Source organism: Neurospora tetrasperma, assembly GCF_000213175.1.
Source record: "Neurospora tetrasperma FGSC 2508 unplaced genomic scaffold NEUTE1scaffold_2, whole genome shotgun sequence".
In the NCBI taxonomy this organism is placed as follows: Eukaryota; Fungi; Ascomycota; class Sordariomycetes; order Sordariales; family Sordariaceae; genus Neurospora; species Neurospora tetrasperma.
Genome location: NW_009799100.1, coordinates 2798508 through 2824924, shown reverse-complemented (window position 1 = coordinate 2824924; position 26417 = coordinate 2798508). Strand labels below are relative to the sequence as shown.

General features: G+C 49.9%; 9 protein-coding genes across 9 annotated transcripts; 3 read left to right on the top strand and 6 right to left on the bottom strand.

The window, feature by feature from the left end:
• Positions 1-2027: 2027 nt before the first annotated feature.
• NEUTE1DRAFT_99430 (uncharacterized protein) lies at positions 2028-2285 on the bottom strand (the record flags this gene model as incomplete). The annotated part of the gene is made up of 1 exon (XM_009851206.1): positions 2028-2285. The coding sequence occupies one exon, from the start codon at positions 2283-2285 to the stop codon at positions 2028-2030; it is 258 nt and encodes an 85-aa protein (XP_009849508.1).
• A 628-nt stretch (positions 2286-2913) lies between these two features.
• NEUTE1DRAFT_39453 (uncharacterized protein) lies at positions 2914-4975 on the bottom strand (the record flags this gene model as incomplete). The annotated part of the gene is made up of 4 exons (XM_009850492.1): positions 2914-4037; positions 4102-4191; positions 4253-4870; positions 4942-4975. 4 exons carry the CDS (start codon positions 4973-4975, stop codon positions 2914-2916), a joined length of 1866 nt encoding a protein of 621 aa, XP_009848794.1.
• A 4189-nt stretch (positions 4976-9164) lies between these two features.
• Positions 9165-10322, top strand: NEUTE1DRAFT_108790 (uncharacterized protein; the record flags this gene model as incomplete). The annotated part of the gene is made up of 6 exons (XM_009851205.1): positions 9165-9350; positions 9408-9489; positions 9710-9731; positions 9799-9884; positions 9982-10087; positions 10181-10322. The coding sequence occupies 6 exons, from the start codon at positions 9165-9167 to the stop codon at positions 10320-10322; spliced, it is 624 nt and encodes a 207-aa protein (XP_009849507.1).
• Positions 10323-12159: 1837 nt separating this feature from the next.
• Positions 12160-13111, bottom strand: NEUTE1DRAFT_116455 (guanylate kinase; the record flags this gene model as incomplete). The annotated part of the gene is made up of 4 exons (XM_009851204.1): positions 12160-12325; positions 12385-12679; positions 12759-12981; positions 13057-13111. The coding sequence occupies 4 exons, from the start codon at positions 13064-13066 to the stop codon at positions 12269-12271; spliced, it is 585 nt and encodes a 194-aa protein (XP_009849506.1).
• Positions 13112-13510: 399 nt separating this feature from the next.
• On the bottom strand, positions 13511-14014 carry NEUTE1DRAFT_99427 (uncharacterized protein; the record flags this gene model as incomplete). Its single annotated transcript, XM_009851203.1, has 1 exon — positions 13511-14014. The coding sequence occupies one exon, from the start codon at positions 14012-14014 to the stop codon at positions 13511-13513; it is 504 nt and encodes a 167-aa protein (XP_009849505.1).
• Positions 14015-16145: 2131 nt separating this feature from the next.
• On the top strand, positions 16146-17600 carry NEUTE1DRAFT_37966 (uncharacterized protein; the record flags this gene model as incomplete). Its single annotated transcript, XM_009850426.1, has 1 exon — positions 16146-17600. The coding sequence occupies one exon, from the start codon at positions 16146-16148 to the stop codon at positions 17598-17600; it is 1455 nt and encodes a 484-aa protein (XP_009848728.1).
• A 571-nt stretch (positions 17601-18171) lies between these two features.
• On the top strand, positions 18172-19494 carry NEUTE1DRAFT_60491 (uncharacterized protein; the record flags this gene model as incomplete). The annotated part of the gene is made up of 2 exons (XM_009851202.1): positions 18172-18356; positions 18438-19494. 2 exons carry the CDS (start codon positions 18203-18205, stop codon positions 19400-19402), a joined length of 1119 nt encoding a protein of 372 aa, XP_009849504.1.
• Positions 19495-20501: 1007 nt separating this feature from the next.
• Positions 20502-21296, bottom strand: NEUTE1DRAFT_60489 (uncharacterized protein; the record flags this gene model as incomplete). Its single annotated transcript, XM_009851201.1, has 1 exon — positions 20502-21296. A coding segment is annotated over one exon (795 nt), but the record flags the coding sequence as incomplete, so codon positions are not given.
• A 438-nt stretch (positions 21297-21734) lies between these two features.
• NEUTE1DRAFT_116453 (uncharacterized protein) lies at positions 21735-23553 on the bottom strand (the record flags this gene model as incomplete). The annotated part of the gene is made up of 3 exons (XM_009851200.1): positions 21735-22419; positions 22484-23216; positions 23279-23553. 3 exons carry the CDS (start codon positions 23482-23484, stop codon positions 21808-21810), a joined length of 1551 nt encoding a protein of 516 aa, XP_009849502.1.
• Between the last annotated feature and the right edge of the window lie 2864 nt (positions 23554-26417).

The following is a 26417-nucleotide window of genomic DNA, read 5'->3' as shown; positions in this document are numbered from 1 at the left end:
ATTAATAGTTCGTGAGCGAATTAATATAAATTACTTCTTATTTTCACTACCGAAGACCGATTCTAAATAATTAAATTAATTAATAGGGCGGTAGGAATCGTTAATACATCTTCAGCGTTAAAAAGCCTCTACTTTAATTATTTTATTACTAGAGAATATATCGAATAATATTAGTTATCCTAATCTATTACTAAAGATTGCTCTAACTACTCTTTCTTCTTTATATATAAAGCGTAACTATATAAAGAATAGAAAGAAAATTAAGGTAGATCCGTCCTACTTCAGCTACTAAATATTCTTATATTTAGTATTAAGAACGGTAATAGGGGCGGCTTCTTAGGTAATACTAATTATAATACTAGGGGTAATAGTAATTATATAGGTAATTATTTAAATAAGTATTTAAGGGTTATCCTATATTCTTTAGGTAGTAGGCGGCGTACTAATAATAGTTCTAATAGTATTAACGAACGCTATACTTATAAATATACTTTTAAGAAAATTATCCTTCTCTATTTATTAGATTTCTATTTATTGTACTACTTTTTCTTCTACGTTCGATATAGCGTACTACTACCCTTACTACTATAGCGGTAGTATATTTTAATTTATTAGTTCTATTAGTAGATAGAACCTAATATAATGGGGATAGTACGGTTAATACGGGTACTAGTTGTATAGTTTAATCAAGGTTCTATAAAGGAGGAAAAGTCTATTTGAAATACGGATCTACTGGCGCTAAGAGGTTTTTATTAAGGTTGTACACTCTACGCTACTATAGCCAATAACAGCTCTAGTCTCAGAGACCAAAGTCTATAACCCGGGCGCTAGCCCTATAACAATAATATTTCCTATTATATTTAATAATTATACAGGGTATAATAATTAATTTATTTATAGCTTTTTCTCTATCAAATAGGATCGTTGGATACACTTGTACGGTACTTAATGACGAATTTTACAATCTTTATACAATTTAACGGTCGGTTTAGGGCGAATTTTAGTGAGCTTAGCGCTAAATGGTAGATTAGGTACGTTGCCATCGTTTAACTAAAGGAGGCGCTACCTTACCTCTATATTGTAACGAAGTAATAATAATAGTACAATAACGATAAGGGGGGTATATAATAGAACCGATATAGGGAAGAAATGAACGGGGAGACCGTTGGAACACTGGGAGCTACTATATACCGAAGATCAACACTATATTACACTAGTAACTGGCCGGGGACTAATACTGGCATATGCTGGCTTACTAGGTATACTTCTGCCAGATTTCTGCCATATGCCCGGCGCTCAAAGAGGGATGGCTTTTGGCCTGTTTCGCGAGTTTCTACGGTAGGTTTCCAGTGGGGAGAGGCAGAGAGCTACCTCTAGTGCAAGAGGCCGACCCACCCCCGCCCTACGGCGGGGCTCAAACGGGATCCGGAGAGGAAACACAACGAACCGAACGGCTTCCTTGAGCCCTGCCTGCCCGGGGCTGTCACTTTTCCAACTCTTTTTTTTTCTGTCCTATTCAACATACCCGATATCGATACTCTCCGCCACAGAACTGAAAATTTGTGTTGGCACACGACTCGAGTCGACATATTACTCCCCATCTCAGTCACAACACATTGCAGTACTATCACTGGAGATTTGACGATGATGGTACCTAATAAATGGTAACCTTTTTGTCGCTGTCTCTCCTGAATTCATCTTGTTCATATATTTTTCACGGAACTACCATGTGTCCCAACTCCCGTTATCAAACCCGAAAAGAGTGTCATTGCCATTGGCCCTCGAATCCTGGAACGTCTCACGCAGATTCCTCCCTGACGGATTCTTATCATCAACGCTCAAAATGAACCGCTTGTCCTTGTCCGGCCCTTATCCCATTTTTCAAGTAGCGTGATCTTTCCCATTCCCAATCCAATCCCTTCCCTTCCTTCTTTTGTTTCCATGCTTCCCATCCTTTTCCTCTCCCCATCATCTCACTCTCTCGAGGCTTCTGTGTTGAATGCAATGGCCCATCCTCCATGAGCTTACTACTTCTTATCTGCCATGGAATCGGCATTATTGGCCATGCTATCCCATCGGGAGGCCTCGGATGCGGCGTAGCTCTTGACCTTGCTGTCGGTCGAGCTCGAAGCCGTGGAGCTGAACGACTTGCTAACGTCACGGATCTCGGAGGCATTGGATTTCCAGGCAGATGAGCTAATGTCGCTTGAGCCGGCGCCAGAGCCGGAGCCGGAGCCGGAGGTGTTAGGGTTGTGACTGCTGAACCCAGAGGTGTAGCCGGACATCTTGTTTGTCTGACGGGTGATTTGGGTGAGTTCGAATGGTAGACTTTGGCGGGATTGGTCAATACTGGTTAGTCATTCTATACATGCTGATACCACAGGGAAGCTAGAAGTACGGGCTCGGACTGACTTATATCTTGTGAGGGTCGGATAGGTTGGACTAGCAATAACGGGCTTCGTGGTTTCTTTCTCGGATTGAGTTCCCTTATGGTGTCAATGTTCGATGGTGCTGATGGATGGGAAAAGGCTGGAGAAGGGTGAAAGACGATAGTCTGATATATCGCCCCTGGTGGAAGCCATGTTGATGCTATTCCGTGCCGAAGTTTCTCACATTAACCTTTCAGGCCTTGATGTTCCACTAGTTGGATATGGAGAAAAACGAACCCCCGGGTTCCAACCAACAAACTGATCACGACCGCCTTTCAATAGTACGATTCGAGTGTCAAACAGAGGACCTGGTTGTGAAAAACTGAGGATGGATAAGTGTATCACTCGTATAAGGGATGATAGCCTAAGTTGGCTGCCCATGAACGAACCGACTCAGCCCACAGATCGAGATCAAATTTTAACTTGAGCGGTATACTCTCGAAGCGGACAAACCAACAAACGCCAAATGCATGGCACAACTCCATCAAGCACACATCTTCCCATCATACTTCTCTGCATACTTGCTGACAATGTCCTTGTAGTCCTCGAGTCCATACGGTTCTGTCATCTCGGCCAACCAGCTCTTCTTCCGATGAATCTTCAATCCCAGGTCACCAAGCATCGAGTCAATATACGGCAACGCATCAAACACAAAGTCGGGGAACTGGTGTCCATGACCTGCCGGATAACGCCACTTCCCAAATCGTGCTTGGAGAACCGTCTCGTATCGCACCTGCTCCACGGTCTTCCCCTTCTCGCCCACCGCCTCGTTCTTGAGCTTCGAGTTCCCCTCAAGCAAAGCTTTTCTGGACGGCATCACGCTCAGGGGCAACTTATCGTCGAGAAACGCGCAGATCCAGAGTGCCTGGGGATAAACAGAGAGCCCAGAAGAGAAGCTACAAAAACAACCGATGAAAGCGATATCTCTCGTTGCCAGAAACCGCGGCGAGGGCGGCACCATGAACCGATAGAGAGTCCAGGGAGTTTGGCGGGCCTGAGAAATGGTCTCATCGCTCACTGACAGGCCTTCTGTTTCCGTCATGGGCTTGTATCTCTTGTTGATAATTGGTTGGTTCCTGAGTCGCGGAAATTTCGAGAGAATTTCCTCATCTGCTCGCGCCACCATTTCGTCCGTAAAAATCGGTTCAGCGTCACCGTCCAGGGAATGAGGCAGCCCTAGGTCCTTCTCGATGCCCTCTGGGAGAAACTTCACAGGCGGTACGTGCTTCCACCCCGTGACACAACACAAGGCCTCGGTTTCCAGCTGGGATCCGTTGGAAAGATGCACCGTTTTTGGTGACAACCTCGTGATGTCGGCAATGTGGATATTGACGGTGCCTTTGCGGATGAGATCGAAGAAGTCAGATGGAAAGTTGAGGATAGAAAAGCTCGAGGCAACGAACATGGCCGGCGACCATGGCTCGAGCTTCTTGATCTCTGGATGCGAACTGTACTTGTTGATGGTCTTGACGTCGTTTCCCAAGACCCACCAGAATGCATTGGTGACTGCTCGTCCGATGGCTGTCCCGTGCCAAAACCTCCGGATCAGCGAGTAGCCGTCGGCAGCTCCCCAGACACATGGCGAAAACCATGTCAAAATTCGTGTGTCTGAGAAATGACATCCGTGGTTAGCCTATCGCGAATGAGCCATGTGTTCCCGAGTTTTACTTACGAACCAACGCCTCCAACCATAACTTGAGAGGCGTAACAAACGACGGCGCCATCCACGCCGGTCCATGCCCGCTCTCTACGTTCTCATCGCCTCGGTCAGCCAACCGCCCTAGTTTCCCGACTTTCCCGCACATTGAGCCCGTCTTACTTACCTCGAATAACCCAGTTAACCTTGATCCCCTTCGACGCATACGCATACACCGCATCCCAAGCCGATTTTGTTCCCCCCAGCACCGTGACAGCTTTTGTCTCCCCCTTCAACGTCCCCTCATACTTCTTCAACTCCTTGCTATGAAACAGCGGCGCCCCAAACGTTTCCCGCCCCTTAAAATCCGGCAAAAACGCCTCGGACGTCAGTCCAGTCGCCATTACCATCTTCTTCGCAAACACTTTCTTCTTCGTCATTCCTTCATCGGAACTTTCCACCGTCAACACCCACCCGCCCTCTACTCCATCCTGATGCGCAGCCTCCAACACCGTATGCCGAAGCCGGATTTTGTCCTTGATGCCAAACGCCTCGGCGTAGCTGGAGAGGTACTTGTGCATTACAGGACCGGTCATGTACTCTCCGGGTTCGACCCCAAAGAGTTCGGGGCTCATGGGGTAGTCGAGATATTCGTAGGTTCCTTTGAGGTTGTTGGTACGTAGGCCGTCGTAAAGGCGTTCCTCAGCCCAGACGCCGCCTATGGTTTCGGCTTTGTCGAAGATGACGAGGGTGAGGGTGGGGTGGAGTTGATGGTAGGTTTTGGCCATGGCGAGGCCAAAGAGGCCTGTTTTGGCAAAGGTTGGTCAGTCATTTTGTGGTGGTCCACTGCAGCCGGCCAGCCAGGTGAGATTTTACCTGAACCGATGATGACTAGGTCAATGGTCTCCATGGTGATGATTGCGTTACCCAGACTGGTGTTTATGGAGTCTTCATGTGGGTTGAGGAAAATGGTCTTCTTCTCAGTTCACAACACCGTGGCTATGTCTTGTCGACGCCATGTCTTTTCCACCCTCACTTTATAGAACGGCCTGAAACCAGAGAAAGGATTTTGTCCCCCGGTATTGGGATCCAAGAAGCCACCATAGCCTCTTGTCGTTACACAAATCCCTCAATCCTTCAAAGCTACCCTGACGATCACTTCTCCTTGGAATCGCTACTGGATGGCGGCTGGATGATCTCGTTGGTCGATTCCATCACTTCATTCTGGCGCGTCCCACAAAACTGAAGCGGCTACTTTTGAGAGATCCACCCAACGGTTTTATCGCACCAGATGTCTGGAAGACTACCAGTAAAGTAGCTGATAAAATGATTGCCACTAAGCTGCATACATAGTACCGGAAGGTTTTCGTTAGCCAAAAACCGTGTCGACGCTAAAATGATAGGTAACTTTGCTCAACCAAAGAGATATGTAGACAGTCAAGATTGAAGTGGTGTACGTAAACCATCAGGGCATTTGCCTGTATACCGCCCCTGCCGTGTCGCCCTGTGTGGTAGCATTGCATGCTGACATGCTTTACTTCCGAAGCTGTACCGAGTTTCGCAACCACCCCCCCCCCCCCCCCCCCAAACACCTCCAGGCAACTGAATACCTCTCTCTGATCATGAACGTTTTTCCCGTTCCTAATCTTCGTACCCGGTGAAGTACATAGCTGGGCTTGTCGGTTCGACCCGTCTGAACCTCTCGACCGAAATTATCGAGCGGTGATTATAAGGAATTGGGAGGTCTCAACTTGATAACCCCTCGTGACTCGATTTTGCAAAGTACGGTTCCTGCATTGATTGGTGTTACACTCATGCATCCACACAGGTTTGGCGTTATGCGCATCTATACGGGCGATCAGGCTCCGTGGACAATCGGAGATAACACCCCGCATGTCAACTACGTATAAGAATCGTAGAGCTCATCAGCCAGAAAGATCTCACGGACGTCGACAATCGATAGCGATGAAAAGCGTCGCGAACTCGTTGGGAAATGGCTTTCTATCCAGCATGGTGCTTGCATGCGCTCGTATCAGAGTCTATTCGCATGAGGGGATCCATGCGGATGCCCTGTTGCGGCAAAGTGGCAGGACTCCCAGGAATTTGGCGGCACTCGAGGAGTGTCCGCGGATCGGGTCGCTGCGTCGAAAACCTCCACGAAAAGCTGCTTGGTGATATCTTTTAAGGGATGCGACATGATATTGAGGTTCTCACTGGGGTTGAGCCTCCCAGACGAGAAAATCGAGGGCTTGTAACACGATGTCGCATCTCCGTTCGCGCGGCAGAATGCTGCTGCTGCCGTATTTGCTGTAGTTACGCCAAAACATGCCATTCCGAGACAAAAGCCGCTTTAAGCGCACAAGGCCAGCCATTTTGAGCTTTTACTGTGGTAGCTAGTACCATTGGCGCTGTCATTGTTCCTAAGCCCAGCCCTCCTCATTGTCTCTTTTGGAATTTTTCGCATCCTGCCCTCTTCTGTCTTGAACCTGCAGTGGTGTTTTCAGCCCACTCCAGTCTTACCAAGAAATACAGTTAACACCTCACACTTGCACTGTGACCGACCTTTCCATATCACGACGGGATAATTGCCCTGCTATCCAAGCTTCCACTCTTGTGTCCCAACTATAAACCGTTATGTTTTTCGATTTCTTCCTACTAGCAATCGCATGCCTACGTTGTCATTCCCCAAACTGAGCCTTGGTTCTTCTATTGTACCTATGATGCCATGTCGTTCAACATGAATTGGATATGGTCAGACCGAACGACTCCACTCCGTAGATGGAACTTTTGGCGATGGCCAAAACCCCTGCTGTGGCACTGTCCAGTTCCCCAATTGGGACATGAGATAGGAGATGATTGGTTCAGCTGTAGCTGGATCTTCTTGGCGAACGATGGTTCGTCAGATGTCCTGGCAGGAGTAGATCAGAAAATGTTTCATGCCGGGCAGTTATGACTGAAGGATTGCCGGGAATATGATCAAAAGGATCCCTTCGAGTATCCCCTACCCCAAGGTACATAGTGATCCCGATTGTGGTTCTTGCAGCACCTGGTTCCATGCCCGTTGGTGGTTCCGGGTACGGGTTCGGATTGTAATAGCCCACAACATGCACGCGTAATTCTACTTATTCATCCATGAACACATCCTGTACACCGTCAATGGCGCTATCTCACAAATATAATCACTAAGGAGGATATATTCCTGACTAGTCCCTCGGGATGTGATGTTTTCCCCCGGGATGTCAACGGATCCTTGGATGTTTGCAGCATTGCGCCCTCTTCGATGAATGACTACACCCGGTGGACACTCCGCAATGATACCCTAATGTGAGCGAAGGCGAAAGACGAAGACTATTTTCTATCCGAATACAATCTGAAATATTTAAATGATGCGGGCTTTGGTATGCTGGGTGCATGTAGTTGCCGGAAACTGGGCAGGGGAAATGGCGTTATCATTCCTCCGTCGATATCGCTCAACCCTAACATCCCACCAGGTGTAATCCTTCTCATCTCTTCTCAGCACCATCCTTTTGGAAATGACCGGTCACCAATGTAAATAGTCATGAATTTCCTTCGCTGTGTTTCCTCATCAATGTTGGACGTGAGGACACTACTGAAGGGGACGGCAATTGCTCTCAAGAAAGGCGGCAACAATGATGGAGAACAAGTTTTGGAAGATATCCCATGGAATATATAGCAAGGGGACACAGAATGGGTAGGCCTTTCGATGCACGAGTACATCTTGGGGGCTTGGAGGTGGGGCTTGAAAGGCATAGAAATGTCCCTGATAGTGTGTGGGGGGAGAACGATTCTGGAGGTTTGTGGACTTCGGTTGTTATGGTTGAGATAGCCGAAGGCGGTCAAAGCAGAGGAAAATACCAGGTCGACGGCGACGATGGATGCATGGACATTGGTGACAAACTCGACGATGACCCAAAAGATATCAACAAACTCGGGAAGCAAAATTCGCAACAGGTGACACATGCGTCGGATGGCGCATACGAGAGTCCGATGCGAGTTTGGGTCATGTTGACACGGTCTGCGGCGATTTCGGGGCGGACTCAAAGGGATACCATGTCGATGCCCGTAATGGTGTGGAAGATGATGGGGCGGGTTAAGATGCGTGTCACGCTTGGCATGTTCGTAGGTGGAGAGGACATATGTCTGGATGGGCGGGAAAGAAGCGAAGTGAACTTCAACATCTGTAACTGGAAGTGTGAGAATGGCATGACTGGTGGCTAAAAGACGTTGTCTCGGCCGTTTGCGGAGTTAGCGAAGAGTAGGACACGTTTGGCATACGAGATCCCATCTTCTGTGCTGTGTTAACGCAAGCAGCAGATGTGCTGATGCGTGGAGCAAGTGTTATGGATGGCTGCTTGATGTCCTAGATGTATTGATAAAGATGGGGTGGCCGCAATATCAAGTCACTGACCTCCTTTGTGTCTTGGGTATCTTTTAATGCAAGGTGGAAGAAGCGCGGTGCATCTTATGGTGTTTCGACATGATGGAAGTCAAAATATGTTTATTGATGGAGCCCAAATAGCACTCTCCAAAGTAGCTGCTTTGTGATAACCGATCTGCTTACAGGGGAAGCAAGATGTCAATCGTCAGTCCGATTGCCATTCACGACGGCACCAAGTACGCAGCGTGGCCCCAACTTAGAAGTAGAGATGCAATTGTCCATCTGAGGGCATTCCGTTATAGGGTAGTATCGAGATGTGATGTAGTGATCTGTGCCGCATCCGCATCAGTTATTTTGGTTGTGATGGGTGCCATCAGTCAGAGAATTGAAATAAGGTATACATAAATTCTGTTACGATACAACCTTGGTCTCTCCAGTTCCAGGATCTCTGCTGATAACACCCCAGAAGGGGTCATAATTTTCATATTCAGAGTGTAGATGAGGACTAAAACTCGTTGTATGTAACAGAGGACAACCTGTTATGTTGGGGACTGCAAAAATGTCAGTGAACCAACCGCTGCCATCGTCTGTTGAAGAGCTCATATATGAAAGATCTTGGTTCACGGGAATCTGACAGACGCACCCAACAGATGCGGAGATGTGATCTGCCATCTATGCCACTTTTCAGATCCTGTCTAACATGTCGACGAGGCAGATCATCGCTGACCCAGCCGATGGCGCTCGATTAGACGGTGGTGGTCTCGGTCTTAGATTGCGGAGCTCTTTCATGCTCAGCGCGGTTTCCATCGGCATTCGTCCAGGAATAGCGGTCGTCTTCACTAGTCGTGGAAAAAGTTTTGCAAGATTGATCCTGTCAACTTGGCGAGTATGACGTTTGATGCTGTACTAGTTGGGAAGTAGACGATCAGCTTGAACTTCGCAGTTTCTTCCTGTTTCGGGGTGGTTTTCTGGATGGGAAGAAATTGAAGTTATCGCGAAGGATGGAAAGTGGAAGCTTCTCGCAGGTTTGTAATCCTGGTAGTCCATCGAAATTTCCTCAGACGGGATCAGACAGCATCGAGCACTCTGCAGCTGGTGGGGTAGGCAGCAAGCAATCACATGCAGCTGCGGACATAATGCTCTTTCCACTCTAGAGTCGGTTTTTTTTTCTTGACCAAACCGCCAGCGTTCCGCAGCCTTGATTTACAACAAAAACGCTGTACGATAACTTCCTTCTTCCAATAGATCATGGTGTGGAAAGACTAAGGTACTTATACTCCTGCAAGGGCATCTCCAATACCCAATTGACTCATCGTCTGATAAACAGTTGGTAGGGATGTCCAACCACAATTAATTAAACTACTGCCTTCATCATGTTTCCGTTCGACAATGTCAAGGATTACAACCATCAAAGCTGCAGGTTGGTTAGTTGGGGGCAAAGTGTGGGTCTCCCCCATCTCAGTTCAGGCTTCAAGCCGTAGTCTAAACCTCGAACGTCTCTTCATACTCAATCGGAGGTCCTCAGACCCGACTGGAGCCGCACCTGGACGTTGGCGATGCTTACAACTTCCAAAACCATGTTACCGGCAGAAGTCAGTTGGCTTGGATCAAGGGCAAGTGTCGGTAAGTAGGGTCTTGTGGCCCAAGTTTTCAGTTGTAAACTCGCATCGGCAGCCCTAGAGCGGCCAACATGTAGCAACAACATATTGTCGATAGAACACAGGAAAGCGTTAGGCTGAACCAACAGCTCGGCCCCGACGTGTCCACCGCTGTGTTCCTCGCAGTTGTCGAAGGCCATGAAAAGTTTTTATCAGCCAAGACATTAGCCACTCGCCCAGGCGACCGATACGCTCTTTGACGACGGATTGGTGATGGTACGAGGTCAGGATCCCGGTGGAGGTTCAGGTTGGGGATCCGGAAAATTCTGGAGATGACGATGATATTCCCGTGGGACGATACTGGTAAACATCCTCATAGGTGGTGTTATAGTTCTAGATTGTACGTAATACCGTTGATGACGCACAAAATGCGCCCATGTGTGGAATACGAGAGCGTAAGATGTGTGCTCGAAATACCAAAAAGCAAATACTATCAGAACCCGTTCCATTCTAGGAATGACCTCAGGCCCATTGACCCCAGAATCAAGCAACGTTCCTACCAAATTGCAGAAACCGAACAAGACAAATTAATCCTGTTCCAACACAACACTGGTCGAAGAACGACCTTCGCTGGAGATTCTATGCCAGCCATGGCATCGATTTTGAAGCTTTTATGCAACTAAGTCGTCGAGAATGCGCAGCTTGGAGCCAGGCTCAATCCCCGCCCGGTCAAGCATCAGGTCGAGCGGGAACTTATCGAGGATTCCGACGTCGCCATTCGCTTCGTCAGCTGCTACGTAACATCAGTGGCAGTATCCTCGCGTTCCGCAAATGGTGAGTACCTGGTATATTGTCACTGTCATGTGAATGGATGGGTTTTCTTGTTTCGCTGTTCAACAGTTGGAAGTAATGTGTACATTTCCACATCTTGAAACAAAGCCCTAGAGCAAGTATTGGTTCAACAGTCTACCCAGGATTTTACAGTTTGCAGGCTGTTCATCATGGACGACTTGAACCCTGACGCCAATCTTGATCCTGATACACAAGGAATGTGAACCAGGTAAAGCAGACGAAGGTATGGTTTTTTTCCACGGCTTTATTGTGCTCGCCTTGATCAGTTCGGTTAGACGTAACGTGATTCGCCATGTTCTTCTTTGGCTCCTATGATAGCCATTCCGACGGAAAGCTGGTCGTCTGCTTCTTTCTTGCTCGCTCTGATTGACGACTTGAGGAGAGTTGGGACATCTGAAGAGATACTATTCAGCTTACAGACCCAGGGATTCCACAATGGTACAGTATTATACCAACTCAAGGGAAGTACACAGGTGGGGATGTTCTGGATCATCTCACCACACGGCAGATGACTAAGAATGCATAGATCCGTCGGTAGCATAACTGGTTGAACAAATGAGTTTGGGTAACACGCAAAGAATAGAACTAGAGGTGGCATACCAGAGGATGTATGGAAGTTTTTGTGTAGAGTCTTGCGACCGCTAGGCAGGCAAAAAATGTCCGTTAGATGAACAGCTTGAATATCCTTCGCTCTGGCTCATACCCCGATGCTGTGCCCAACCTCCCTTGGAGGTTCTGGGACTCGATTATCATGTTGTCACTTGGAACAAGGTTGTATAGGTACTAGTTGAAGTTGTACAAAAGTTTAATATAGATGTGAGTATGCGGGATCGATATTTGGCTGGATTGGACGTTCCATGCTCCAAATACGAGGAAGTGACTAAGTCACCGCGAGTGTCGAGCAGTGTCGTAGTCTTTGACTGAGGAGAAGGTCTGCGAATGCAATCCGGAGTACTGTTTTGATATGAACGGCTCGCAAAATTTCTTTTTGTAATGGGTTCATACATACCCTTCCAAGGCAGACACCAACTTGGGCTGGTCTTGACGGCCTGCTGTAGGTCGACCATACCCTCAATCAGCCTTCAAATCCATACGAGCCGACCATTATTGCTTAAGCCGATTAAGGCCTAGCTAGTTACCTCTATAGAGTCTATTCGAAATATGGGCCAGAGGACCGGCCGGCTAGCGAAGTTACTCCGGTTTTGGTGCGGTATACTTTGAATAACGGCGGCAGCCAACACACATGCGGAAGATGGTCCAGTTCTGGCATCGAGACAGTCAACACAATTCTGAGGACAGGGCGGTTGATCAGGGTATAGTCTGTCTATTCAAAACATTATTTTCAACCCCAAATTCAGGCGACCGGCGCATAGACGAACTCCTCGAGCTCCTTGTAGGCCGTCTCGAGATCCTGTAATGTGTTAGCTCCTCATGGTACGCGGCGCCTTGAAGTGAGCAAGCGACACGTACCTCGTTGACGATGATCTTGTCATGGACACCGGTCTTGCTGAAAGCGAGCTCGTTCTTGGCCTGAGCCAGTCTCTTGATAATATCCTCCTCCTTATCAGTACCGCGGCCGCGGAGTCTCTTTTCGAGCTCCTCCTCTGATGGGGGAGCGATGAAGACGTAGCGGGCGGGGAAGCCAGAGGCCTGGATCTGCTTGACACCCTCCATCTCGATGTCGAGAACGACAACCTTGCCCTTGGCGGACTGCTCCTCGATGGTGGCCTTGCTGGTTCCGTAGAAGTTGCTGCCGAATTGCGCACTGTTATGGAGAGTTAGCCCCTATGCTCTCAAGTCGTGTCTCTGACTGGGCACATTGCTGATTGTTGTTGTTGTTGTACCTCTCGACGAAACCGCCCTTGGCCTTCAGCTCTTCGAAAGCTTCCTTGGTGACATAGTGGTAGTCGACGCCATCCTTCTCGCCGGGTCTAGGGCCGCGGGTGGTATGCGACACGGAAAGAGTAAAAGTGTCGGGGTGTCTCTCGAAGAGGAGCTTGAAGAGGGTGCCCTTGCCGACGCCAGAGGGGCCAGAGATAACGACGGGGCGACGATCGGGAGGAAGAGCTGGCAGCGCGGCCGAGTCAGTAATGGTGGAGGATCATGGTGTCTTTAGAGTAACATAGCGGCAGAAAGGCATACTGGGAGCCATTGTGTGGATGAGACGCGTTCGAAGAATGGAGTTGACAAGACGGACTGGGCGCATGGCGGACATTCAGGAGCCAGACCGCGGGCGGTTTGGGTGCTAAAAGTTGGCATCCGTCAGGGTCGCAGCGCAGCGGCGGAGAGGGGTGCTGTCAGCCCCACTCTTCGGGTTTCTTCACGCCCCTGATTTGATCTCCCGTCCGCTTAAGTTTCAGATGGGGGACTGGCTGGACTGGTCACAGACCTGAATGACCCTAACCCTCACAGCTAGTGGAGATTGTGCGCTAACAGTTTCCGCAACGATTCAGGGGACAATGCATTAAGCTTATAACTACATGTCGGTGCGCCAGCATTCCCATCCGAAACAAGAGAAGATAACTGAACGACATCTGTTCCAACCTCCACGTAGCAACATCAACTGTTTATAGACAAAACCGAAAACGCATGTTCATTATTCCTTCGTCTTCTTGTCTTTGGCATCGTCTCCCGGCGCTGGGCCATACTGTGCGGGCGCAGTGGTCTCGTAGCACTCCCACTGCTCGGGCAACTCCATGACCGCTGATCGAGTGTAGATATGCTTGGGCTTCATTTCCTTCCAATCCAGCCCAGATTCGATAACTCCGCCCTTGATAGCAACGACAGGTCGCATGTTACCATCCGGGAGCACGCCAGCATGGAAAACGCGTACTCCGCACTTGGGACAGAAGTAGCAGTGCATGGTGTTGCCGCTCTCGGCTGGATGGGTGAAGACGGAGAGCTTCGACTCGAGATCGGCCGGTAGCGGAAACATTTGGCTAGTTGGGAAGTAGACCGAGGTACCAAAGAAGGAGGCTGACTGTCTTCGGCACGATGTGCAATGGCAGCATGCCGTTCCGAGCGGCTTCGACGACGGCGTTTGGAACTTAATGTATCCGCATTCGCAGCTGACGGGCAGTCCCTTGTCCGCGTCGGCCATGGCTGAAATATGAGATAATCTCGCAGTGGTTGGCGCTGGACTGGTTGATTCAGCGTTAAGGAGCCGTGATATCGACACCTGCTTGAGGTCTGAGGAGGGGAAGGTTCCTCCATGTCCCTCCTCCGATGACGACCTTTGAGTCATCGGGGCGCCTTCTCATCACCCACCAAGCCACATCCGTCAATGGGACTCCCTCAACCCGTATTACTTGACCAAAGGCCGAAGTTCGACAGCCTTGTCACAAACACCATGTTGAACTGCCAAACCACCGAAACAACGCTTTCTAAGTCAGTACGTACCTCGAAAGAGTCATATCTGTATGTTACCCCGCATCTATTAACCCGAAGAGTCCCCGTTGAGGTGCTGCTTTCTATCCTCGACATCCCATCCTCCTTTTGCTTTTATAAAAGAACCTTTAGCTAAAATCACCATCTAATCTTGTCCCGTCCTCCACATATGTTCCACGGTTGGAATCGTTGGCAGACACCACTCGGCAAGCAGCAAACCTCGCTTTTGAAGAACTACAACTGACCCATAGCAACGACACGGCTGTCTCTCCTCATAGAAGGGATGGAGATCATCAACCGGATCTCATGCAGCGAGCTCTTATGTGTCTGCCTCGAGAGCTTTGAAACATGATTTGGGCCCAAGTTCTTGATTCGATTTCCAAAATGACTTTGCCGCCTTGCAGTCGTACACCTCTTCCCCCTATGATTCGGACTAGCTGACCCCCGGCTCTCGCCCACGTCTGCCGAGATTCGCGGACTTTCGCCTAAAATCGGAACTGTTCAGTTCCTCATCGTGGATGATCCGGGGCATGTGCTAAGGGTTTTAACATCGAACAAACGGGTGTTTTAAAACGCGACAGATGCAACTTGACGGTTCGAAAAATGTTCGCAACCGATGCCTTGGGTCAAACCTGGCGTTGGTATTGACGTACTGTACACACGTAGTGTACATGGTGTTTCTTCGTGCTTTCAGCTTACCTAGGCAAATTGGCATAAGAACAATCAGAAACAGACCGGACAGTCAAATGTGCCCGGTGATATGGTTTTTCCAGGAAACCTAAATTCACGTTTGCCTGAATTCCATATACTCTCTCAATACTTTCGTCGTCCTTGCAGCGAAATCATCACGGATCAATCAAAGGGGTGATTACAGCGGATGGCAACGACGACCGAGTGGCCGACTTCAAGCGGGAGGTCGGGTGGCCTAACCCAATACAAGGTTGATTGCTAATTCAGCGGGTCGACATCCGTCTCCACGACATCCCAACCCATCTCGCCTGCTTTCTCACCCCTGCACAGAATCAAGCCCAAGTTTCCACTTGCCCTTGAGAAATCAATACAGATATCTCCTTCTCCATCAATTAACACCAGATATGGAATTCCAATTCTGACGGTCACGTCCGTTCAGATCTTCACCCTCATACAGGTAATCACTACCGGTGATTTTCGGTAACTGAAACACATGTAGAGACCGCCTATTGTTGCCCTGCAGGTGATCCCTTTGCTCTTTTTTTGGCCTTGCCTAGTCGCCTTTGGACAGTAAGCGCGTCTAATTTCTATTCGGGAGGGAATATTAACATGTCTGTCGAGGAGCTGGAAGAGTACGCTAGTGAACTGTATACATTATCAGGGTTTCGAGATTCATGACATGAAGGACACTATGAATTTATCAGAGTCTCTGATCGATACAGCTTTTACTGCAGAAATGCCCCTGGTTATGATCAATTGGCGGCTTTTTAGGACCTTTGGATTGAGGAAAGCGGGATCGCGTCAAGAAAAGAAGAAGATACGCCACTATTCGGACTTGCCATTGAATTTACCATCATTCTTCACAGCTACGAGAAATGTCTACGGTTGGCTCCGGGTTGCTCTGTCCAATCACACAACACCTATTCCTATGCGATGAGAAACGGTTGCTTCGAGCGGAAAGTGATACAGCGAAGTGAATCATGGTGCAAGCCATCACCCAGGACAAACAGGAAGGCAACACCCGACAACACTTGCTGGGGATCAGGTTAAATGCTCAAACTGCCCTGAACCACTGGACCTCCACAGTCAACTGAAGACGACTCAGGCGCGAAAATATCACCATCACATGAACGACTATCAGCATTGCTACAAACATGGATAGTTTACTGGATCAACAAGAGCCTCTTAGCAACGATACGGACCCATTTCTGCGTGTTTACCGTTACGCGGTCACTTTGCATCCCAGTCCGTTTTTGTCAACACGGTACACGATCGAACCTCCTTCAGCTAGCCCTAGAACGTCCAGTGACACGCCAACCAAGCAGACTCCGCTACCGCCGTCACTAGCGTCTAACGACTTTTCGAAGCAAACTCCACGACAAACCCATGGCCATGAAGACAACAAGGCAGAATCACGAGTGCTTGTCCCTCGACGCGGCGCATCCAACATACCCGCAACGGCTCCACGGGCCGTGGTCAACACGCCACAGAGAACCGTCACAGTAACCCTGTATGCCGCCAACCACAGGCCATACGAAGTCCCCATTAAGTTCTACCATCAGCAAACCACTAGGCATTCACGTCTCGAACAGATTTGGGCTGGTCAAATGCAAGGAGGGCCCGAACTCCTTTCGTGGATTGAGATCGTCCGTCACAAACTCTTCGCCCAAATTCCCGGCTTCGTTTTTGTACCCCAGGATCCTTTTCTCAGCCCCATAGAGACCGTCAACCTCATGGGCGGCCTAACCGATCAACGCGATGATATGCAAAAACTCTCGCAGCTGACAGCCAAGTTTTTGCGAGAATACTTCGCCAATATGAGCATGGAAGACCGGCCGGTGTTGTACAGCCAAGCTCAGAAGATAGGAGACGGGCAAAAGCTCGTTGACTTCCACAAGGAGAGCCTCCACGATATCTTCTTCTCCATTCAAGTCCACAGGAAAAAACAGAACAAGAACATTGTTGGCGACCACTTGAAGGGGCCACATCCGTTGGTGGCTAGAGCGGCAAAGGAAAAGTATGTTCAGGAAGCGTGTTTTCCTATTCATCCATGTGTGATGAAGAAGGTCGTTCAACATGTTGTTGAGGCGCGCAAAACTTATCTGCTCAAGAAGCAGGATCGAGCTCAGGCCCAACCACACGTCCAACCTCAATTAAACCGGTCTGGTTCAATTCGCACGATGAGAAGCTGCGTCTCATTGAAAGCAAACGATATGAACAACAACAGCATTCGCAGAATGAAAAGTCACGCCTCCCTCAAAGACACCGAGTCCACCAACATAGGCAAAAATATGATCATTCCTTTACCTCCAATCCCCATAGAAGACTGGGGCTGTCGTGATCCCCACGCCTGGCTAGTCGGATGGGACTTGGAGATGGAGAGCTTGGCTTACATGCGTCGGAGCAGCGATTTTCCTCGCCTTGGCAAGGTTCAGGAACGCCAGCTTGTGTTGTACCAGTTCGCCAGGAGTGTTGATGAGTGGTTGTGGCGCTTGGAACAGGCAGAGAAGAACACTGGATGTGGACTTGGACTGACTGAACCGGAAAAGGTGAGGGCCTGTGAAATGGAGAACTTGAAGGATACGGAGGAGTTGTTGATTGAGCTTTGAGCCCTTGATGGGGCCGGCAATGATCATCTGTTGATTAGGCTTACGTGATCCTGTTGGGTACGAGTGATGGAATAAGCGTGGTTGAATTGGCTCTAATATCAATATGGGCTTGATTTTGCGATGTCTACTTCGTAAAGCATGTCTGGGAATGGTGGTTGTCCGATGGGGTTCACACGGCGCTTTGACAGGAAGGAAATGCTGTCCATCATGAGCCGCGGCAATGAACCAGTAGTGTTGTTGTAAAGAGTAAATTAGTGACACCTTTATGAACGCTTCGTTCCATCAGATTGACATGATGCTGATGCGTGACGCTCGAGTGTCCCATGTCTTCAACATCGTGCAAGAAGACCTATGCCAAGACATAGTGGGGAAGCTCAGGGAAAGGGCGTCCTGTCTTACAAATCGCGATCCCTTGGGTGATCCACATCGCGAAGCGGTTACTACCACATTTATCAGCTTGTTACATCAGTCTCACACCGCAGCAGTTATATAAACTCCTTCGGTCGCACGTCTTACAACATCCATTTTACCTCATCAAGATCACTCAAAGTTCTCACTCCAGCTCACCTTGCGCCGGTTTTCAACGCAAACACAACTTCACCATGGTTACTCAAACACAGGAAGTCCAGCAGTGGCACACATTCGAAGATGGCTTCGACAACCTCACTCGTGGCACTGCGCCCATGCCTACTCCGGGCCAGGATGAAGTGTTGGTCAAGATCAAGGCTGTTTCTCTTAACTACCGTGATACGGAGGGTAGGTTGTTCCCTTGCTATCATCACCCTTCCGCTCAAGTTCCCCCACGACCATAAGGACATAGCTAACGATCCCCCGCAGTAACCAACGGCGAGTACAACCACTACGAAGCCTACTCCAGGCGTACCACCCCCCTCGTCCCCTGCTCCGACGCCCTCGGCATTATCACCGCCGTTGCCCCCCCCGGCCCCGGCGCCTCTGAAGCCCCCTGGAAAGTAGGCGACCGCGTCCTCTCCACCTTCTGCCAATCCCACCTCACCGGCCAAATCACCGCCAAGGACCTGGCCTCGGCGCTCGGAAAGCCTCTCGACGGCGTGTTGCAGACCTACCGCGTATTTCCCTCCACCGGCCTCGTCCGGGTTCCCGAGTACCTGACCGACGAAGAGGCCAGTTGCCTGCCGATTGCCGCCGTGACAGCTTGGATGGCCATTTTCGGGATGGAGCCCTTTGGCACCTGGGCCAAGGCAGATGATGGGAAGCCGTTGCAGGGCAAAACGGTGCTACTGGAGGGAACGGGCGGCGTGGCTATTGCAGGACTGCAGATTGCTAAAGCGGCCGGGGCGCGGACCATCATCACGAGTTCGAGCGACGAGAAGCTGCGCAGGGCCAAGGAGGAGTTGGGCGCCGATCATGTGATTAACTATAAGACGACGCCCGACTGGGAGAAGAAGGTGATGGAGATTACGGGAGAGAACGACGGGGCGGATATCATTCTCGAGACGGGCGGGGCGGGAACGCTGTATAAGGCGCTGGATTGCATTGCGTTTGGCGGGCTGATCTCTTGCATTGGGTATACGGCTGGTAAGGAAGACAGTGGTGAGGGGAGCAGGATGAATGTGAACGTGTTGGCACTGAGAAGGACTGTGACACTCAAGGGAATTATTAATGGTCCTAGGGACCGATTTGAGGAGATGTGCGAGTTCTATCAGAGGCATGAAATTAGGCCAGTGGTGGATAAGGTGTTTGAGTTCGAGGAGGGGAAGGAGGCGATCAAGTACTTGAGGAGCGGAAATCACTTTGGTAAGGTGGTTGTTAAGGTCGAGTAGAAAAGGTCGATTGAGGGATGTTGTACCATAGCGATGTGAGGTTGCGAGAGGGTCCTAGTATAGGTGCCGAAAGAGTTTTACATTTATTCCTGGGAATGTGCCATTATTCTCGAATATTCAACTCTTAATGAGTCCGGACTAAGGATCACTGACGACCCGTTTTTGCGGTACTATTTCCTTTAGTTCGTGTACTTAGATGAGCCAGTCAAAGGCCGATAGCTCTCATCAGCCACGACTTTCTGTCTCCATCCTTTGGACCGCTCGTGTTCTGCTCCTGGCTATCCTCGCTGCTTACAATGAGTTCCTCTCGGAGCTTTATGACATACGTGGTGCAGCCATCTCGCACTTCCTCGACAAGTGTAGCCGTAAGAAATGTGGAGTCTGTTGCCCACGTTGCGGCAAGCATATCCTCTTTCTGATCTCGAAAGATTCCGTATTGACCTATACTTCCTACTATGCTTGACCTGACTTCCCTTGACCAGTTGACAGGAGTATTCAGGCATTCAGCACGGTTCAAGACACGCTGCGATGGGGACCAGGGACAGGTGGTGTGTCTCTCTACAAAACACAGCCAGCTGCGCCCTTCATTCGTGACTCCGAACGCAAGTATCACCGCAGAGGCAAAGCGCCTTGAATCCGGTTTCAACACATGACAGCCGACGAAAGGCTTGTAACCGACATGAAGAAACGCGGCATGATCGTGATGCCACAAACGTTCAGGATATGTGCCGCCAAGCTGGTATCCCAATCTTGTGTGTAGAAGCCCATCAAACGTGAATGACCTATCCAAAGCATACCTGAGTGTAATGGACGACATCTCAGAGTCCATCTCCTCAGTGAGGTATTGAGACTGCTTCCGGACCCATAACAAACCCTTTCGGACTTTGCGGACAAGCTCTTGTGGTCGAGCCCTCGCATACGAATCCTTACCAATGGCCGTCAAGTAGATGCACTCCCACTCGTCCTTGAAGTAGTCGGTACAATACAGTGCCATGAAGTAGAGGTTCGGGCCGGCAGACGCAAGGTCGAGCTCGATTCGGAGGCCTTTGTTTGTCAGAGTGTATTCAGGCCCGTTCTTGAGAGCCACATCATCCTCAGTGTCTGCTGCACACCTGAACTCATCAGGCGAGGAGGCCAGTATACCGCGCCAACGTGTATTTTCCTGGGTCCGCCAGCAAAAGATGCTGACATCGTTGCTTCGCCGTATAATTTCCTCTTGTAGCCTTGTAAAGGCCTTCGGGCCCTCTCCGTATATTAGAGGCATGTTGATGTCAAAGATTCCCAGCAGAGAATAGGCCCTGTCTTCTAAACGCGTTGTTTGCCGGTCAGCCGCCCAACTCATTCTTTTGCCAACCGGAACAGTATACACTCTGGAAGGATCCAACAAGATTCCAATATCAATGCGAGTGATCTTGCTGAGTAGGCTTGCCAAATCCTCTTTCGTCCCCCTTTCCTTCCAGTCCTGGTCGTAGAACATGAGTCTGGAGGGAGCGATGAGTTCTTGAAGCGTCCATCCACGTTTGAACCAGCGGGATGTGTACATTGCGTGGTCAAGTTCGACTGCTTTGAGATCGGAGAGGTAGACCAAGCAAATCTGCGACGAGCGATACCATTGGAACATGGAATTGATCGCCTCTGTGAGCTCCGCACTACTGGACTTGTCAATACAACACGTATCGACCCACGCATAGGCCAGTCCATGTTCGGCTGCAACTTCACATGCTTTTGCTACCTTGCGGGCGCCTCGAGAGGTTTGTTTCCCCAGTAGCTTTGCTTTGGCGTCGTGGAATGTAATCTCTCCAGTCTCCCATGTGTGCGAAAGAATGGCATACGCGGGTATGTCGGCGCCCACAAACTCCTGGAGCTCAAGGGTGCGTGTGTTGATCAACCACATGGTGATCGATGGGTAAGATTTGTAGTGGAAAGAAATGCCAGTTAGCTCGCCGTTAAGGTCGAGACTTAAACTCTGAAAAAAAAAAGGGAGAATGCGTGGAAACTCTGGATGTTTTGGGGGCTCGTTGGGAGAATACTACCTGCATCCATAACAAGCCGGAGATCTGTCTATGGAGATACCTTATCTAATCCGGCGGCAGCTGTGACTTTTGTAGGCGAGGTACCTAGTTAATCCTGCGGCAGGCACCTGTTATAACTGCACGGCAGGCAGCTGAGCTGCACATAACAGGTGGATGTCCCTTCCATTCATCTCACTTTTTATCCGCCACAAACACCTGCCCAGTAGCGGGGTAGGTAACATAGAAAGGTACGTATAAGTTGGGTATCTGCAACTTCCACAACAGTCACAGTGACAAAAAGGGAAAAACGAAGTCACAATCAGTTGAACAAGTTCTCGGGGTATCATTAACCAAGATCTGAAATCATACAGACATACGCTTTCCTGCGCTAAATCAAACAAGATATCTGAACCCAATCTGTGGCTTCAAATCGGCACCTTCGCTCTTCAATCCCTCCACTCTCGCCGTCTGGTTGGCCACATCGTCGTGCACCTCCCATGCACTTTCCTCTCCAAGCGCAAGCTTCTTGTTCTGGTCAACAAGCACCATACGGATCACCCAGCAGCCGACAACCGTGATACCGAACATGGCCGTCACGATGCCGTAGCTCTTGCGGTAGCCGTTCTCCTTCAGGTCCCAGACGTACGATCCCGCGACGTTGCCAAGCTGGCTGAAAGCGTTGATCATGGCCAGAGCGACGGCACGCTTGGCAGGTGGGCGGGGAAACGAAGAGCTGATCCACGAGTAAAAGACGATGAAGCCAGCGTAAGAGCCAGCTTGCAGGAAGAGGGCAACATATCTCGCCGCCTTGTTGAGGGTCGCCATGCTGATAACGAATCCGACAAGACCCATGCAGATGGGGCCGACAATGTGACCAAACTTTTCTTGTTTCCGATCCGAGTGCCAGGCGTTGATGAGTGAGAAGATGCAGGCAAAAACCCAGGGAGGGGCGCTGAGAAGAAGAGTGGGAACATATGCCAGGCCTAGAGTACCCGTGAGTGTAGGCTGTTTGTTGTGTTGTTAGCGATGAGCCGATGCGTGCATACAGGACACCATGATGGAAACTTACGAAGAAGGCGTTGAAACTCAAACCGGTGGTGTAGGCAGTGAAAGTCAGCATCATCAGATAAACCTTCCAGTCCTTGACGACCATAATCAAGCCGTCAAAGATCCCCATATCGGCTGAGTCGCTATCGGCTTCACCGACATCTTCGGTCATGCGCAACTGGGCAACCAAGAGTTCCTCCTCGGTGAACCCGCGGCTGTTGGTCGGCAAGTCGGGAAGGATGAAAGCCGCCATGACGGCGACGAACATGGTGGCGGCACCTTCGATATAGAACAGCCACCTCCAGGCCCTGTGACCCAGCACGCCGTCCATGTTGGACAAGACGCCAGCACCGACGAGAGAAGAGAAGGCGTTCGAGATGAGATTGCCGCAGAAGAGAATGGCGTTGCGCTTGGTCAGCTCACGACGGGTGTACCACTTGCTGAGAATCAAGAGCGCTCCGGGCAGGAAGGCGGCTTCGACGAAGCCCAACAGGAACCGGATGGCAACCATGCCGCCAAAGCCCTTGGCCAGACCGGTCAACGTCGAAATGAGACCCCAGATCGCCATGACTGCCGAGATGTAGAGCGATGGCCGGGGAATTCGGTTGATGAACATGTTGGAAGGGATCTGCATGAGGATATATCCGACATAAAGAATGGAGAGACATGTCGCATATTGGGTATCGCTCAACTTGAGATCCTCTTGAAGACCCTTGAGACGGGCGGCACCAATGTTGTTTCGGTCGAGGTAGTTCCTACCAGGTCGTTAGTACGGTTTATTGGCTCCAAGGAGACTGAACAGAATCGAGTCACCTACAAGATATAAATGACAACAAAGTAGGAGCACCGAGCATCAAGCTTGCGGAGGAGAGACTTTTCGATACGAATGCGCTCCTCAGGGTCCATAGCGCGGACATTGAGATTGCCAGTGTTTGGCTGCTCATTGTGTGTATAGTTCTCGGATGCTTCGACCGCCGGCTTCTCGATCCCTGAGAGGGAATCACGGCCCCCGTGCCTGGCCATGCTGTATGTGTTGTAAGGGGTGGATAGGCAAGATGACACAGAAACACCACGGACCCAGACCAAACAAAGCAGGAACAGGATGAGGAGAAAGGGTTGTCGGGATGGGATGGCAGTCGGGGCGCATTAAGTAGAGCACCAAGTGCACTAGATGGTTACTCGATCCTACCTCTACCCATGTCAGGTATCCATCCCAGCCTTCTTACACGACGGGACCTGAAGGCCTTGATGACGTCCCACTTTTTCTACCCCATCACTCCCCCAACGTTTCCCCCATATCTTCCCCTCAAAATCACCCCCATACGAGTCCACAAGTTAATCCACAAACCGCCGGTTCGTGGGTATTGTGGGTTGTTCCCCGCATTGCAAGGAACTGCAACGTTGAAGTCTAGGATGGCTGGTGAAACCTGGCAATATGGCGAACTTTGATGCCTGCAAGTCACACAAGCTTTTCAGAGGTTTCCTACAGACCTGACATTGTCATTTCTCAATGGTATATACAGATGTGGTGCTATGTATGTCAGAAGGTGGACAACCAGTTACGGCCAGAACATGGACCATCAAATCTGGATGAACAGCTCCATTGGAGGAGTTCTCTAGGCGAGACCTGGAACAAGTTAAGACGGGAACGCCTCTTTGAAAGCGCCCCGAGGTATTCGGTGATGATAAAGTCTTGACAGGCTTGACAAGCTGCACTAACAATTGACAAGAACATTTCATTTCTTGCGAAGTCGCGCCCGACTCTGCAGTAGCCCGCTTTCTTTTCGGCCCGGATTAGAGCGACCTGCATGCCCCACACGGCATTGAGGTTCTGCTTTGGGAATTGGGAGCGACATCAACGCGAAGTTTTCAAAAACCTGGACAACCACAACGACTTGCCGCTGCCGGTGCCGCTTGCCAGACGACATTCTAGGTCCCGACTCTGATACAGCTGACAATTTCTGGCCATCAGTTTCCTTCCACGGTGACCACCAACTTTTTTGGACTTGGGCATTTCCAGTAGGCGCCCCGACAGCCCGACAAGTCCTATCGCTCAGAAGGTTTCACTCGCTTACCTTGCGCCAGAAAATCTTGACCAAGTCTCGACTCTTCCGCCGACGCGGACATGTATCGATCCAACGGATCGCGCGGCATCTGCCTGCCGATTTTCCCGTCTTCCACCTTCTCGTCAAAACTCGGTTCCATCTTCTTTTTGCCGTCGGAGGAGGTCTCCGCAATCGCGTGGTGCTAGACGATCAGGTGCAAGCTTGCTCGATAACGTGGCCATCACGGTTGCAGTTCCTACCGTGCAACCCTTTCTCTCGCAAGTACAGATACAATAGAATCCCTGAAACTACAAGTATGTCAGACCTGAGGATTGTACGCACAACATGGCATATGTGATAATGAATTTCCACACTTTAGTGTACAAAGAGCTTTACTATGTACTCGGGACCTATTTTTATAAGTGTATACAGTGTACGTACCAGAAACTGTCCGAAATTAGTATACAGTATTGTATAGTCGTGGCTGGAAATCAACTAAGCCAGTCAGATCATATGTACTCACAGGCGTATATGCATTTCCTGGAGGTTGTAATTGCAGGGGTTTCCTACTGTAAGTGTACATAGGTAAGGTAGGTACCAACACCATGCACACACGTTCGGCAGACCAACATCCCTGGAGGGCAGCACGCGATTCCGCTTCCCCCGAACGGAGCCTCAAGCTTGGCTGGTCTTGTCTGTCTTGGCATATGTCTCGTCAAACAACACCAACCTCAACACTCCACGATCTTTGGATACCCCCAAAATCCCTTCTGCTACCCACGAGGACGTCTAAGTCAATATTCTCCGCGTATCCCCCAAAAGTCGAAATAGTCGCATGGCTTAGCGCACAGATAAAGTTGCATGCCTGATCTGGGTCACCCTTCAACGTTGGGGGACCAGTCCCTGATGATCCCCTTTGACTGCGACCGTATAAAGCAACCGTTGGCGCTTTACTGACAGAAAGAAAACAGAATCCGTCTCTAGCCGCGACTATCTGGGCTGTACGGGAAGTCTATATTAGATCCTCCTGGCCCCCGGACAGGGTCCAACACATCTCGCAAACTCCCTCGGTCCGGGATTCATGCTTCACCGCCTGTAATAAACATTACTACGAAGCCGACATATTCACAACACCAACATCCCCGAGAAGCTCACTATTCTAGGTTTTACGTACACCGTCCAACGCTCTACGAGGTACGTACTGGTATCGAAACTCACCAGAACCTCGGGCCGGCACACAAGACCCGGTCCTGGTCCGTCCAGCCCGTGTCCTGGCCCTGTGGGTGCAGTTCACATCTCTCCAGGTGAATGATGGTTCTCTGTCAAAAGACGACCAGGATGAGAAGTGTTGGCAAATCTTGACTCAAGTTGGCACTATTTTTTTTTTCTTACACTAAAACCGCTCCACAGTGGGACGCACGTTGCCACGTCCTGGACGTCGTCGGTCAGCCGTCGTCGACGACAACACCCCGGAATTTCATCGCTTTAGTTTTTAGTGTACGTTAGGTGGGGGTCCTATGGAGTCCCCTAACGGAGAACTTTTCCCCAGTCTAACCCCCAATCCCCAGTCATCCCCCCCATTTCCCCATGGAGAGAGCCGCAAAACGGGTTAGGGATCCCGAACCTGCCGTGGAGTCCGTGGAGTCCGTGGGGGTTGGTGATGACAATTCTGTATCCACTTTCCCCGACTCAGTCCAACCCACCACTTACCACCCGTACCAGCACGCCGGCTTTTCCCATCACAACTCCACTAACCAGCTATGTAACATTCCCCGGACCCCCCCAGACAAAAGAAGTTTTGGAACAAATGGAAACCGCCAGTGACGATTCAGGGCCCGCGATGGAAAATCTGTAACGTCAAGTGACCTTGATGATGATGGGCCGATGGAGCCATCTTGTTGGGTTGGGTTC